Genomic DNA, 13,323 nt, shown 5'->3' on the forward strand with positions numbered 1-13,323 from the left:
ATGTTCATTTGTTGTTGTGCTTTTAAGAAAAACGTTTTTGATCATTAATAATAATTATTTGGCATATGTAGTATTATGTGTAGGTTTCTAAGAACCCACATAGTACATATTGTATCTTTCAGTTGCGATAACGTAAAGTATCTCAACCATTTTTACATAAAAACGCACAAAGTCGAAAGCATAATTAATTTTTTTTTCTTGCAAACTCATCTGACATGAAACTTTTTGATTCAAGATTTGCATAAATTTTTGAAATTTTAATAGGACATTAACAGAAGGAGCAGAGGCAACTAATGGCTTATCAGAGTTAAAAAGTCAAAGTTTGGAAACTTGTACTTCAATTTAATGCAATGAAGTGAAAATGGATTAATTGTGTAAAAATTTATGTAAATTATAAAGTAATAAAAAAGAGTTAAAGCTTTTGGTTTTAATTAATTTTTTTTTTTTTTTTGATATGATAATAATTATTTATGAGCTGAACAGTAGCAGCCAAATTAATTTTTTACATTTTATCCTTAGGGTATTTAAGAAAATTTTTATTAAGACAAAGGATCTTAATTGTAAATTATATTTTAATTAATGTATATAAAAAAATTGAAATTATTTTTTAAGTTACTATCGTTCAGAGTTACAAACGTTCAGAGTAGGAGAGGGACATACGAAACAACAACACTGTAGACTGCTTTAACCCAACTTCTTTGAAATCGCTTAACTGATAAGCAGCTTACAAAGCCTGGTTGCCAGGACTATAAACTTGGCTGTGGTGAACGATTCTTGAAAATTCAAACAATATTGGCAATTAGTTGTCAAAGAAACCTTGGTTTATTATTTGGTGTATTATGTTCTCGTAACTTTTTGGCTAAAGTTAATTTTGAATCAAGAATCCTGATTTGTCGGGTATCAAAGTATGTCATTTGATGGCATTTCAAGTGTTGACAACCAAAGTAGTGTAGTACTTGTCTTGTCTTTTTCAAAAATTCTTACAAAAGATTAGACTTTATGTAAGCTGTATTTCAGCAAAGGATATTGTGAACTGGCAACATATCTGGTGCATATAGAGGTGGAAACTGAAATACATGTGAAACTAAAGGAGGACTTAAATAATGTTGCGGCAATGCACTCTTTATATGGAACTGTGTAGTATGTTAAATATAAATAGCAATATGTTTTTGCACAAAAATTGTTCACAAATCAAAGTCTAAATAAGAATTCAACAACTGAGAGATACGATATGAAAGCAGTTGGCTTTTATTTGTAGTCTGTACTGGTTCATCAAAGACGATTTATAGTATCGTTTAGTGTGTAATAGATATAAGGACTTAAGCTATTCGAAAGAAACGTTTTTGAAGTATTTATCATTTTTTTTCACTGAAGATTTTTTCTATTACTGTTCTCTTTGACATCCCCTATCCCAATAAGTATTCAAAATACACTGCTTTCAATCATACTATTATTTTTCTATCTAAAACTAAAATCACCACACTAAATCAATTGAAAACGAATACTGCAATATTTTCTTCATTTTGTACAATAATATATTTGTGGTCTTTATGAATCAGTTATGGTAATTATGTTGATCGAACTATATAATTATAAAGTACATATACAAAAAATTATAAACTGTAAAATTGAACCGAAACATTTACTTAATTTGCACTTAAATTCTTGTTTATATGTTTATTTAATTTTAAAGCAGGATAGAAGGTGAGAAACAATTCTAATGTAGTAGCAGATTTTTATTCACAAATTAATTTGTTTGTAAAATTCGTATAGTACTCTTCCTGATAAAGTAATTTAAATGAACAAAACGACACAAAATTATCATTATCGCAATCATACTTGATACCGGGTCATTGTCTCCTTCAACTTCAAGAAAGTTGTCCATTTTCTTCCTTCCAAAATAAGCAGAGATTACCTCGCTGTAGTCTACTATAATAAATTCCGCAAAGAGCTCTACAAGCTGGTACTTTATTGTTCATGCGAAACATATTCTCCGGATTCTATATATCATTACTAGGGCGGTTTGATAAGTCAGTGACTTTTTGAATTTCTCACGTAGTTACTCCAAATGCAATAGTGCTGCTGTCAGCTGTAATCTACCAGTGGGCAACTTTTTAATTTTGAGCAAGCTACGTCGTTAAGTTGGTGTTTGATAGCTGTTCAAAGTTTTCTCTTGAAAGCGACTGAGAAATCAGAGTACTTTTTGCATGGCCCAATTTTCGGATTCACTAGCGATCCTTAAGCATATCACTTTTGTACAACAGTAGCTTTAGATTATAGTAAAATTCGTGAACTTAAACAGTTTGATACATTATGGTAGATTTTGTTGCGTAATGAAACCAGTTCATGGTACATGAATTTTGTAGTTAGATAATGAGTCATTATTATCGATCATCTAGCGTAGGTACCTTAATTTTTTTTTTTTTCTTTAGGAGGTGAAATGTTTTATGCACTTTCAAATCGACCGTCTTCGGAATGGTGTAACGAACTCCCAAACATTAATATGTAGTATATGGATTAAAACACCCCCTCTTCGGCGAGACTTCGGCTTTGTGTGACTTTAGACTGTTTCCTGTCCTGAAATTAATCATGAAAAGAAATTGTTTCGGCTATATCTCGATCAACCAAAAGGTCTTGATCAAGATATGAGTACATATGGCAATTCCGGCCGATGAGACAAAAATAAATTGTAAAAACTTTATTGAAAATTTTTCAGTACTGTGTTACCTCGAAGGAAAACTATTTTAAATAAAAAAATAATAAAGATCCGATGAATTTAGGACTGATACTGTAAAAACTCCTAAAATTTTTTATTTTATTTTATTATTTTTGCAACTATGTTGCAAAGCAATATTTTTTTTTTTTTGATATATTTTATTAAGATTAAATATTATTACATAAATTTGTATTCTTATTCTAAAAAAAACTAATTTGTTATAATGGGCATTAAAGTTCCAGCAATAACAAAGCTAATTTCTTTACTAATAATTATCAAAAATAACATATAAAAAGTTGTTTGGTGCTAACGAACATATCACATCTCAAGTAAAACTTTTTACTTTTTTTTTATATTTTTTTTTTAGAGACAAAATGGAAAATAATAATCAACAACTATCTGAGGTTGGTGCTTCATCAATTGGGGCAAGAGAAGAAAGACCATCAACAAGCAATAGATCAGAAAATCCACAGGCTGAAAATGTTATCCCAGCGCCTTCTGAGTTGGGCAATATCAATGTCACCGTAAGAAGTACTTACAGATCGGGGGATAGCCACCTGTCAGCTTTTCCGATTATTCGTTATCGTATACACATATACTTTTGATTGTTACAGATTCCGGAAACACCAACAGTATGAATATTAATATAAAAGATGTGTGATCAAGTATAATAATATCACTTCATTTTATATTTTGTTAATAGAGAACTCAAAAACCGGATGAATTTAAAGAAGAAATATAATTTTGCAGTAATTGTTTTGATGTAGATTCCTCTTTTAATAAAAACAATACATGCATTCGTTTCTATTATTTTTTATATGTTTTTTATACAGACGTATATGATATTTGCTTTTAAAAGCACATAATGTAAAATATAATATAAATGAAAAAAATTGTGTAGGATTTATGGGTTATTTTTTTTTGTGGGATCATTACCTGCTTATTTTATTTGGTTTTGAAAGAAGACAGTATGTATTATGCCTTTTTCGATTGGTAAATCTTGGGTAACATTTTCCAACGAGAATCACTCTTAGTAAAATTTTTATTTTCGCTTCGTATATTTCTAGCCAAATATGTAGCACTCGAGATTAATTTACAACACTCTAGATTACCCTTAACTTAACATTTGTTTTAGATGACTTGACAAATAAAGTGTGATCTGATTCAACATATGTATTTATGAAAATATATACATAATTTTTCTGTGTTTAACCAGTTTTTGTTTTAATTAAGAATTATTTCTATTTTAACATTAGTTTTCTTAAATTTATATACAAAATTTTATATTTGGCTATTCATGGGTTTGTTGTAAAAAAAGAATACTAGCATTAAATTAATATTAAGAATTTAAGTAACTTCATACATGTTTTCCATTTAATTATATTAATATTATTATTCATAATATGGTTTTTATATCAAACCAAATTTCAAAATAATTTATTAACGCTTTATTTAATAAAGTTTAAAAATGTCATATAATAAATAATTAAAATTAAATAAAATTAAGATTAAAATTAGTTTTAAAGTACTTTTAAGTCTTACTATCGAATAAATTAGTATAGATCTAAACCAAAGATAATATTAAATTTATTTTTATTAAAAAACAATAAGAAAAAAAAAAAAATAAATAATGAATTCAAAATTTTATAGTTTAAAAATAAAAAATATTTTTTGTTGAAATTTAAAACTATTTTTATGAATTATTTGTAGTTGTTTAACCTAACTTAATATTATTTAGTAAAATTGTAAAAAAAAAATTATTTTATAATTGCTTCAACTCACTATTATAATAGTTCCCATTGTTCGGTCGGTGTACCAATAAATTTTATAATTATAATTACGTAGATTTAATTTCTTAAAAGTTAAGATAAACTCATTATAAATACAAAAGCACAATAGTGTAAATCAAAAGCGTGTTGCTTTGACGTTAATGATAATTGTATCCATAGTAATTTGCTTTAGTGGGTTTAGGAAGTCTTATTAAAATTACTCAATGGATTCAGCAGTATTCATAAGCCTTGTTCAATTCATGGAACTATTTATTGTAATCTTTGGAATTCCGACTGATTGAAAGTAATAATGCGTTTTAGCATTTTATACGATTTAATATAATTTTAATGTAAATAAAATATATTTTTTATCGAATTTATGTATGAATAATTAAATATTAATCTGTAATTCAAATGCAAACTCCATTTTTAAAATATTTAAAATAAATTTATAAATTTAGAATATTGATAAAAAAAATATATATATACATAAATTGTATGCTTTGTATAAGGCAACCTCAATGTGAAGGCTACTTTATTATTTCAAAAAAAAACTTTTATTACTTTAATATATGATATAGCATATTATCTCTTTACTGTTTGATTACAAACAATAAAAATTAAATAAAAAAAGTAAAATAAACTATGGGTTCTTTTATATTTCAAGGGTATATTAAAACAAAGGCGTGTGTTTTATTTATATTTGTGATAAGGAAAGAAATAATCAAATTTTAACAATTTTTGTTAAAAGGATACTCATTATTTGTGTGTTAATGAAGAACACCATGCGCTAAATTAAAGGATAAATATAAAAATATATTTCAATTATAAATACTTTGTCGCACTAGAAACGTCGTTAAAGCAGAGGTCGAATATGTAAATGATCGTTTATATACTTAAATTGGAATCAATCATACTACGGGGTCTCTGATCTTGTAATATTTGATAATGATTCTGTTGTTGATATTATTATTTTTAAACTATTTTTAGAACAACATAAATCAATTTTAATAATTTATTATTGATCAGTTATTGTTATTAAATTTTGTATAAATAAGAAAGATTAATAGAATAAAATTTAGATTTAAATTTTTACTCACTAATACTCAGTACATCCCAACCCACCGAATCTTTTTTTATGCTATCCAACAACTCCTCATCATATTTTCTGTACTTTTGTGTAACTTATGATATATTTCGTTAAAAATAGCTGTTATTTTATATTAAAAATGATTTTGACTTGATATAATATGATTTAATATATGAATACATAAAATAATTTAAAGAAGAAATAATATAAAGAGATTTTTGGAGCCCAAGGTCGCAACTCTACCCTAATTTGATTTACTATGATTTTTTTATTCATTATTTTATTATTTATTTTTTATATTATTATTATATTATTTTATATTATTATATATTATTATTATCTATTTTTTATATTTGTATTTATTTATTTATAATATTATTTATTTTTATTTATTTATTATATTATTACTTATTTTTATATATTTATAATATTATTTATTTTTATTCATTTGTTATATTATTATTTTTTTATTATTTGTTGTATTATTATTATTTTTATTTATTTATTTTTTATTTTTATTTTTAATTATTTATTTTATTATTATTTTTATTTATTTGCTGTATTATTATTTATTCTTGATTATTTATTATATAATTATTTATTTTTATTTTTTTTTTATACTATCATATAATTGTTATATTATTATTTATTCTTATTTAATATATTATTATTTTTATTAATTTATTATATTTTATTTATTTATTAAATTTTATTTATTTATTAAATTTTATTTATTTATTGTATTTTATTTATTTTTTTATTTTAGTATATATATTTATTTATTATATATTTTTATTTATTTATTATATTATTACTTTAAAATGTTTATTCATAACATTTGATTCCAATAGCACTAGTATACTCTTACAAGAACATTTGAATATAGCAAATGACATGTGTAAGCTTCTTAAAATGAATCGAGCAACACAGAAAGCTCGTCTCAAGATTTCTCTTTATTTTCGATTTGATTTATATAAATACCTTCTGCTCAAAAAGTATCCGGACTACTCCTCACACAAATATAATATGTTGTTCGAATATTTTCGAGCGTCTCGTTATGATCAAATACTATAATATTCAATTATTTCGTATTATATTTAAAGTTTTGGTAGAAATATTGTTTATGTTAAAATATGTTGATATAATGGCTAAGCAAAGATATATGTCTGATATAATTAAGAAATCTTATTTAATTAAGTTGGTAATAGCTAACATCTTTATCTCTTCTGGTTGTGCTTCCTTTGATCTTGATCAACACTGGGAAAACTTGGTAACCTACATCATTTTTATTATAATATTCCATTTTTTCTTTAAAGTATGACAGAGCAGATATCTCTATTGTCCTATCGCTTGAAATCTTTTAAGAGCAGCTAAAAATATGTTAGGGCTAACCTCTATTTTACTGAATAGCTTAGACGCTCTAACCTGTGTTTACTTGGGGATGGTTTTTAAATAAAGATGTAATTGATATAATATATTTCCCAAAAAATCAAGTTTCTCATATTTGAAAAATTTAAAATAGACTTAAATATTGATTTTCGTAAACTTTTTAAAATACATAAAGATTTCAAATACACTAAAAGATTTTTAATCAAAACTTAAGTGACCGAGAGCAGAGAAAATTCGACTGAAGTAAACAAGGACGAGGAATAAGAAAAATGAAATGGTTGGAAAGCACAAAACAAAAACAGTGTCAGAGGACAACGTAAGATATAACAATTTGTGAACTTTATGATTAAATGCACTTAAGCGGCCAATATGGCGAAGGACAATGAAACGCTCCAGATAAAGCAGCAGCTGAATTCCACTAAAATAACTCAACAAAATTTATTTTAAGTACGAAAAGCAGCAAACGTAAAAAATAAAAGCTGCAAATGTGGAAAATTTATACTTGCGTTACATTTTGCCAAATTGCAAATGAGGGTCAAACTAAAGTTACTCGATGGAGATAAACAAATAAGTTTGGGTTAAGTTAAATGACAAAAACGTTTTTATAAAAGAAAAAATTGTGGAAAAAACAACATCCAGACTTCGAAGACAAACTCCATCGTTCATGCTCAAATATATCGGCTGCCTCAATGTGTAAGTACTGAAAATGTGTACTGGGACTGAAAATGTCAAAGTGAAACTAAAAAATGACAAAAATAACACAACAAGCAGTGAATAATTTAGTTCAGCTGAGTCCGGTATTCAAGTCCGAACTCCGGATGCACCATGAATTTTGTATGAGATTTTTTTGCGTAATCTGAACTTAACTCTACATTTACGTTACGGTGTCTGTCTAAAACGTCAGCTAACTATGATGCATTAAAAGATGCTAGTCGTTGTGAAAAAACATAAAAAATAAATCAAAATTTTTAATTTTTATACAAGAGAGTACGTAAGTTCAGGGAAGAGTTATGGCTTTTTAACATTGATTTTGTTTTAAATTCCATACACTTGAGACCATGTTAAATCATTTATGTAAACATTTTTTTATTATAAAATGTATAACATTAAAATGTTTCTCAAGTGAATGTAACTTAATCAGAAATAGTTTGGATAAAATACTTTTTCTTGAATAATTTTACAACATTTATATAAATGTCAGGTAACTTTAATGCTTTGTTAAATTCAACAATCCAACAAAGCTATCAAGAATATAAAATCAAGCAGTTAAGTTAATTTATATAGCTTTAGTTTATGGGTTAGTTTTAAAATTACTATAACAACAATAATTGACAAAATTCTAAGTTTGAATAACGCAAATGTATGTTGGTTTTTCGTCTTAACCCACAAGATCACGGTTCAAATTTGAAAAGATATAATTACTTTCAAAGACCACTGATGAAGAATATGGAATATGGAAGTGGGTTTTAGAATGCGCTTGATAAAAAATTAATATAATTAATATTTTTGAATAGTAATGGTCCAACAATAATTCATTGAATTTGACTAAGAATTGACTAATTCTACAGCTGTTTCGAGTTTTGCTAACGACCCAGTATCAGTACATAGAAGCACTCTATAATAATTACAATATAATAATTGTATACTATATTAAAACAACTGCTGGAATTATTCTATTTAAAAATTATATTCTTCGTCATATTTGGCAGTAGTGAACTACAACAGCAAAAATTTACACAGCTGTTTCGAGTACTGCCAAATCCTCATCATCCGTGGTCTTGGAAATAATTCTTGTATTTTGAATTAGGTTAAGTGTATAGATTAAAAATTTTTTAGATAATTTATAAAAGTAAAGCAATCAGATATTCAAAATGCTGAATATCTTTTTTACTGACAAACCCTTTTTTCTCATATCTAAGATAATATAAAATCTCAATTTTCAAAAACTTATTTGCGACAGATAGTGTACTAACTCTCTTCTTCAGGTCAGTATTGTTTTTGCATGTTAATTGTTGCTTTTTGTTCTCTATCAGTTTTCAAGTGAACCAGCTCTCAATTCAATTTAATTGTTTACATAAAATGTAACATACAATTACAATTAAGAAATATAACGGGAAATAAAAAAGCCAATTGGATTTGAATATTGTTGTAGAAAATTTGTATATGAGCACCAGTCAAAAGCACTTAAAAAAATATGGCATTAAATTTCTCTAAAAAACATTTATAAAATCATGATATTCGTTTACGAAATTCTAGTAAAAATCACTGAAATACAAAAATAAGAAACATGCCAGTTATAAAATAAGTGCCAGATAACAGCATTAAAATAAATTATCCCATACAAAAAATTTCTTTTAATAACCTCTGCGGAAAACTTTGAATTAAATTAATGGCGTTTTCGATTGTTAAATATGGGTTGCACTTAATCGAGTTGTGCTTTTAATGCACTTTCAGTGCAATTTTATTTTCGGTTGGTAAATCTGAGACAAAATGTACAACATTCGTGATTAACTTATAACACTCCAGACATTTTGCCAGTGTAGCATCACCACAATAAAATTAACAGTTATTTTAAATTACTTGATAAATAAATTATGATTTGATTCGATACAGGTATTTGTGAAAAACAAAAATTTCTACTAACACAACTAACAACTGGGCAACGAAATTTGATACATCGAGAGTAAGTCTAGATTGAATCTAGATTTACCAATCGAAAAAGCCATAACGAAATTTATTTAAAGTAAGAAAAGAAGTTACAAATGTGGAAAATGTATACTTGACGTAGCGCTAGTAAAAACTATTAAAATTCGATAATAAATTTGAACCAGCTAACAGCACTAAATAAATAAAATATTTTTAAAAAAGTTTTTTTTAAAAAATTTAATAGGTAGTTTTAGTGTAATGAGTCTAGACTGAACTTCTTACAGGACACTGTAACTTCGCATGAAAATTATAGGTGGGGTAGAAAATTATTCCTGTCGACTCTGTCATAAGGAGAAGGAAACATCAGAGCATCTTCTATGCAACTGCCCAGCGGCGTCAAGATATAGACACGACCACCTTGAAAGCGGGATCTTAGTCTCAAATCAAATATGTAAAATTAAGCCCACAGCAATTACGAGACTTATAAATAATCTAGAATTGTTTTAGTTGGGCTTTTAGGCGCACAATAGTTCTTTTAGGTTGGGGTGCATTCATAGCCTTTTATTTAATAGTAAAAATAGTGTAATGAAAAGTTCATTTATTAAAAGTTGACTTCTTTCTACATTACATTTAATAATTTTTTTAGGATTTAATTGATAATATGTAGATTTTGCATTATATAGTAAAGTTGTTTTTTTTTTAAAACTAACAGTAGTTAATTACCATGATTACTAACTAAATACAGTACAGATGGCAGCATTTATTCCGCAGAAAATTAACTTTATGTCATCACAAATTATTACTAAATTATCAAAATATATATATAAAATATTAAAAAGTAATAAGCTATATAATAATAATTTGTTATTTATAAAATTAATATATAAAAGACGTTTCATTTGGCAATCTGAAGGTATGTTTGTTTTAACATAAATATTAGTTACCCTTGATTTTATTTGATGAATAAATTAAATAATTAATTCCATATATTATGTCAGAATATTCTAAATCAAGCCGGATTTACGGTAGTAAATACTGCTCAATCAGTTCAAATTAACTTCAGCTAATTGGGTGTCTAAAAATTACTTTGTCAAGTGGAAATTGTGACGCGAGCCTAATTATGAAATTTACATAAAATTCAATTAAATTTTGCAATGCTTATTTGTATAAAAAAATAGCTTAAAACCATTATGTGAAAACAGTTTAATTTTATTTAAATTTAATTGAATTAACTTAAATGTAATTGAAAACAATAAACAAGCAGAGACACGCAAATGCTATAGAAGGACAACAGGACATGGAATGGAAAACATGAATTTTATATAAATTATTTTGTGTTTTAGCACACACAACTGCAATCATATACGTATGCTGTAATCATATAATATGGCACGCACCTGATAATCCATAAAATTGTCAAAATGCATATAGGAGCAATTATTGAACCTATCCGCATGCAATCCATTATCCTCTAGCTGCATTTCCTCCGGCGGTAAATTATCTCCTTTGAACGAGACACGTTTGGGAGTTTGTGTAACATTATCTGTGTTATGGCCACTGTTGCCAGCAGTAGTTGCAGTCGAACGCCGATTGCGTCCTAGAGTGCCGGACAGACCAGCACTAACCCCCGCCAACGTGCCAACAAATCGACCCGACTGCATAGCACCACCCGCAGCGGCAGCAAACGATCCCATCATATGCGACAACGAACCACAACCGACAACTTGCGGCTCGTGCTGATGTTGCTGGTGCTGTTGATGCTGTTTCTGTTGACTTTGTGGGTGGCTTGGATGTTGCTCTGTACTTACTGTTGCAGGTTGCAGTATCATGCCACAACCGCTGAAACGAAAAGGTGGTATGCATGTTGTGGCTGAAATGCTAGTGCCGCATTCGCTGCCCTCAAAGTCGCTTTCGTCGGCATGAGCAACAGACAACGCTGTTGGCATAAATGTGCTTGGTTGAAAGCCACGCGGCAATGTGGCGCTTTCCAAAGTATTACGAGTTAAGGGTGCAACAGTAGGACGTGGTTTTGTGAGTGTGCCAGTGTATAATATGTTGACAGTGGCTGGCACAACGCCACTGCTGACGTTGGCGGCTTGTTGTGGAATCTGTTGTGGATGCTGTTTCTGTAACTCATTCGGCAATAGAATGGGTTGTGCTTGGAGTATTTGGTGGGTTGGTTGAGATATATTTACTGTTCCATCGTTATCAACAATGCCGCAGTTGACGTTCTGTAAGTTTGCGACGTTGACTGCTGTATTGTTGACGACCGCAGTGGCGGCAGCAGTTGGCGGCGCGGTTGTTAGTATGTGAGTGGGCTGCAATTGATAAAAATGCTCACAATTGCCACCATCTATACTGCTGGGCGTAGTTGCTGTTAAAATGGTGCCTGGTGGCATCATCGATGTTGGTATCACCATAATGGGCAGCATCGTTGCTGTCGCTGCACCAGTATTCCCAACGGCGGCAATATTGTTGGTGGGATTTGAACCGAGTGTATGCAAGTCTGTGCCGGCATGCAACATCTCCATTTGACAAATTTCATCATAACTAAGCGGACGTAAATCCATTGTTATGTTCTTTTGTGTTTTGTATGTGAGTGAAGTAATTTATAAAAATAATTTTTTTTTCCAAAAAAATTTAATTTAAAATAGTTTTTTCTTTAAGTTTTCACAAATACAATCCGTTTCCAGTTAATATGTAATAAATACAGTTTTAAAGTTTTTAATTTTATAGATTCACACTTGGTTTGTTTTGTTTCTTTATTTACTTTTTGCAGTTAATGTCTTTACCGTCGGCATTTTTAATTCGACACAAAATGTATTCTCTGCGTCTTTTGCAACTTTATCTCACGACAGTCGAACCGTAACTGCTGACAAGCATCCTTGCTCTTTTCAACGAGACAGATTCTCTAGAGAATCTCTAGTCATATATAAAGTCGTGCTACCAAGTCGCACAGCATCCACAGGCAAGTACTCCGTGTGCAGAATTGCGTCTGCGCATTTCCCAATTCGACGGCTTTTGTTATTCAAAAACACTTTAAGTTTGTTTTGATTGTCGTCTGCACTAAAATTTTATTGCCTTTAATTTTTGCATGGCAATTAAATGATAATTTTCCAACTTAAAGCCTTTAAGATAGTTACAACCACATCAGTGACGGCCGCCGCAAATGTAGTGCAAAGTATTGAGTCTGAGTATTTTTAAACGCGGTGTGGTTCCAGCAGTTCTGGGGTCAACCAACTGTTGGCTTTGTTTTAATCAGCGGTTGCTATCCTGCCACACTAAGTTGCAGCCATTCTGTTGTCATATCACTTTGCTTTATGTCTGCCAGTGGTTAACGTTCCCTTCACACTTGAATTTACTCGTACCCGATTACGGGTAATTCTTATCAATTCTCTTGTTGGTGCTTAAACTGCCACATGCTCGACTGTTACGTGGTTTCTATGCCATAAATTGCGTTGCTCTGACAACTCCACACTTGTTTAATATTATTAAGCTCATAATAGGATAAACAATATTTATAAGGATATTACTACTTCCATTTATGAGCGAAAGAATGCAATTGTAACATTTATTATTTAAGGAGCTTAAAGTAATTTATAAATTTCATTGTCTGTGTGCTATCATATCCTGCTGCGAAACAAATGTTAAACAGCATATCCTTTGCGAATATATAATTTAATAAAAAAAAACGAATTCACAGAATTCAAGCA

At 28.6% G+C, this 13,323-nt stretch overlaps 1 protein-coding gene and 1 long non-coding RNA gene across 2 annotated transcripts in view; one reads left to right on the forward strand and one right to left on the reverse strand.

Moving 5' to 3' along the window:
• Positions 1–3,500, forward strand: part of LOC119668428 — a 45,839-nt gene extending 42,339 nt beyond the window's left edge. The window contains exons 3-4 of the long non-coding RNA XR_005251491.1: positions 3,084–3,348; positions 3,420–3,500. This is a non-coding gene — a long non-coding RNA (uncharacterized LOC119668428). The remainder of the gene's footprint in view (positions 1–3,083; positions 3,349–3,419) is intronic.
• Positions 1–12,170, reverse strand: part of LOC119668427 — a 31,355-nt gene extending 19,185 nt beyond the window's left edge. Inside the window, 1 exon segment of the mRNA XM_038077925.1 lies at positions 11,008–12,170. Coding sequence (XP_037933853.1) covers positions 11,008–12,141 — 1,134 coding nt within the window. The 5' untranslated portion in view covers positions 12,142–12,170.
• Between the last annotated feature and the right edge of the window lie 1,153 nt (positions 12,171–13,323).

This window comes from Teleopsis dalmanni, chromosome 1 (genome assembly GCF_002237135.1).
Source record: "Teleopsis dalmanni isolate 2A chromosome 1, ASM223713v2, whole genome shotgun sequence".
NCBI lineage: Eukaryota > Metazoa > Arthropoda > Insecta > Diptera > Diopsidae > Teleopsis > Teleopsis dalmanni.